This window comes from Pteropus vampyrus, unplaced genomic scaffold, assembly GCF_000151845.1.
Source record: "Pteropus vampyrus isolate Shadow unplaced genomic scaffold, Pvam_2.0 Scaffold252, whole genome shotgun sequence".
NCBI lineage: Eukaryota > Metazoa > Chordata > Mammalia > Chiroptera > Pteropodidae > Pteropus > Pteropus vampyrus.
The window spans coordinates 1126728-1129184 of NW_011889033.1; the positions used below are offsets into that span (position 1 = coordinate 1126728).

General features: G+C 47.3%; 1 protein-coding gene across 4 annotated transcripts in view; it reads left to right on the forward strand.

Moving 5' to 3' along the window:
* Positions 1-2457, forward strand: part of LYAR (Ly1 antibody reactive) — a 20158-nt gene that overhangs the window by 16232 nt on the left and 1469 nt on the right. For 3 of the 4 annotated variants that reach the window (XM_023520201.1, XM_023520202.1, XM_023520200.1), the window contains one exon: positions 828-894. In XM_023520201.1, the coding sequence (XP_023375969.1) occupies positions 828-879 (52 nt within the window). In that variant the 3' untranslated portion in view covers positions 880-894. Of the gene's footprint in view, positions 1-164; positions 421-690; positions 778-827; positions 895-1836; positions 1923-2457 lie in introns of those variants that run through there. The other variant, XM_011374662.2, reaches the window with a different exon arrangement.

Below are 2457 nucleotides of genomic sequence, written 5' to 3' on the forward strand. Positions count from 1 at the left end.
GAGGACTTACGTGTTTCTTGGTTTTGTTTAATAACAAGGGACCGGTCAGTAAGGGGCAAGACGAACGGCCACACAACCAGGTGGCACACCCACCTGCAGAAACCTCCACCAAGGTGCCACCCCCCAGAGCAAACGACACCACGGAAGGACAAGCAGAGGCGAAGAAGAACAAGAGAGAGAGGAAAGAAGCGAAGAAAGAACTGAAGTTAGCAAACCACCGAGAGAGCTCAAAGAGCCACAAACCGAAAAGGCACAAGGCAGGGCAGGAGACGGAGCAGGCGGCCGGGGGCGCGGACGCCAAGGCCAGCGCCGCAGGGAAGAGGAGCCGGGGCAAGGATGGAGATGGAGCCCACGGGAGAGACACGGCCGGGGAAGGAGTGCAAACCAGTCCAGGGAGAAGAAAGCGCAAGCTTTCGGAAGGTGTGTGGCGAGCTTATGCTCGGGGCTTTGTTAAAATTATTAATGCTATGAATTCGGGACATGTAGAATCCGTTAGTCGTTGCATTTCGCACCAAGTTAAGGCAGAAGGTCTCCCCGTTTCCTCACCTGACCTGGAGAAGCCCCGTGGGGCTGGGTTGCTTGGGGAATGAGCAAGATGACGGCTATAAGGGGCCTGGCCACGGCAGACTCAGTAAGCGGTAGCTGCTGTCGTAAATGCGAAATCTATTTTTTTTTTAAATCTCTATTTAGTTGGTGCAGATTCTAAGAAGAAAAAGGTAAAGATCCCAGGACATTCTGAGGGTGAAGAACCAGAAAACCACGAAGCCCCTGTAAAAGGTATCACTGCTGTGTGGGAACACTCTGCCCTCTGGGGAAGGCAGGTCGGGAACCCAGGGCCTCTGGCAGGTCAGACCCTCAGGAGGGCGTGGAAGAATTTGAAAACAGATGAGTTTCTCCAGAGTAATGAGTGAGAGCTGTGCGAGTCACTCTTAGAGGCCTGTCTAGCTTCAAGGATAAAAGGGCAAACAGTCTGGATTGGAAACACATATTATCTTTAGAATTTAAAATAAACCTGGTGCTCTTTCCAAGACCCTGTTCCCTTCCCTTCCTCCAACCAGACTTGGCCTTTGTGCTCGTATCTCTGGGTCTGTCCCTGGTCTCTCCTTGCTCGGCACTCCATGGCCACCCCACTCCCTCAGCTGGAATGTGTACTTGGCAGAGTCCAGTCCCTGGCCCTCAAGGACGTCTTAAAGGCTGCCTCCCCCACAAGGCTGTTCCTTCTCTCCAGGCCTGAGCATCCCTGGGGCCTGCCGGTCAAGATTAGGGCCAAGGACCCAGATGAGAATCGAGGCTTTATTCAGGGAGGCTGTTACTGCACAAGTTGGGTTCTATCACTTGGCTTGGAACCCACCCCCCCAGCTCTCTACATATGAGGCTTTATTAATTAAGTTTTTTGAGATAATTATAGATTCACATGAAGTTGTAGAATGAGTCTTCGAGCCCACCGTATAGTCGTTATTTGTGGCTGCCCTCTTGGTCAAGGTTAAGCTCCTTTTGCTCAGCCTTGTCTTGCTTACTGGCCTAGACAGCCCATGATCTTAGTGGGTACCTAGCACATTGTGCCGAGTTCACTAGATGCAACTCTAGGACTCTGTAGCACTGATGGTGTTTGTACTGCTTAGTCAACTGCTCGCTCTGAGAACAAGTCCTGTGAAAGGCGGGCGGGGCTTCTAGGCACTACGCCTGGATGGGTCAGTGCCTGCTCTGTGGCCCCGTGGCATCCTGTTCATTCAGGATTAGTTCATTCGCAGGTAGCAAGTAGATACTGCAGAAATCCTTCCTTCAGTCTTCTGGTAGTACAACAAAATGTTTTGCATATTATTCTTTATACGGTAGGTAAATTCAACTGGAAGGGAACCATTAAAGCAATTCTGAAACAGGCCCCGGACAATGAAATAGCAATCAAGAAGCTAAGGAAAAAGGTATGGCCCGTGAACCTAAGTATATAAGCTGGGAGAACTGGTTCTTTATTTTAAAATGTACAAATTTTTTTTCTATTTGTTTTAAATAATACTTTTTCAGTTATAGTTGGTACACAATATTATATTCGTTTCAGGTGTACAACATAGTGATTAGACATATAACTCACAAGGTGATCACCCCAATAAATCTAATGCTCCTCTGACACCATACAGTTATTATAATAATATTGGTTATATTCCGTATGCTGTACTTTACCTCCATGACTATTTTGTAACTACCCATTTGTACTTCTTAATCCCTTCCGCTTTTTTCACCGACCCCCAGATTTGTTTTTTCTTAATCTAAAATACTCTGCGCATGTGTCTTCATTTCCCCAGCAGCCCCTCCGAGCTATGGGAGGGGGTGGGGCCAAATCCCATCAGGTCCTTATTCGAAAGTTACTGTTCTAGATATTTTGCTATCTTCTGATTATTCCAAAGCAACAGTTTCTTTTCTTTCTGTTTTTTAACTTTTTTTAGCATTTTATTTTATTAT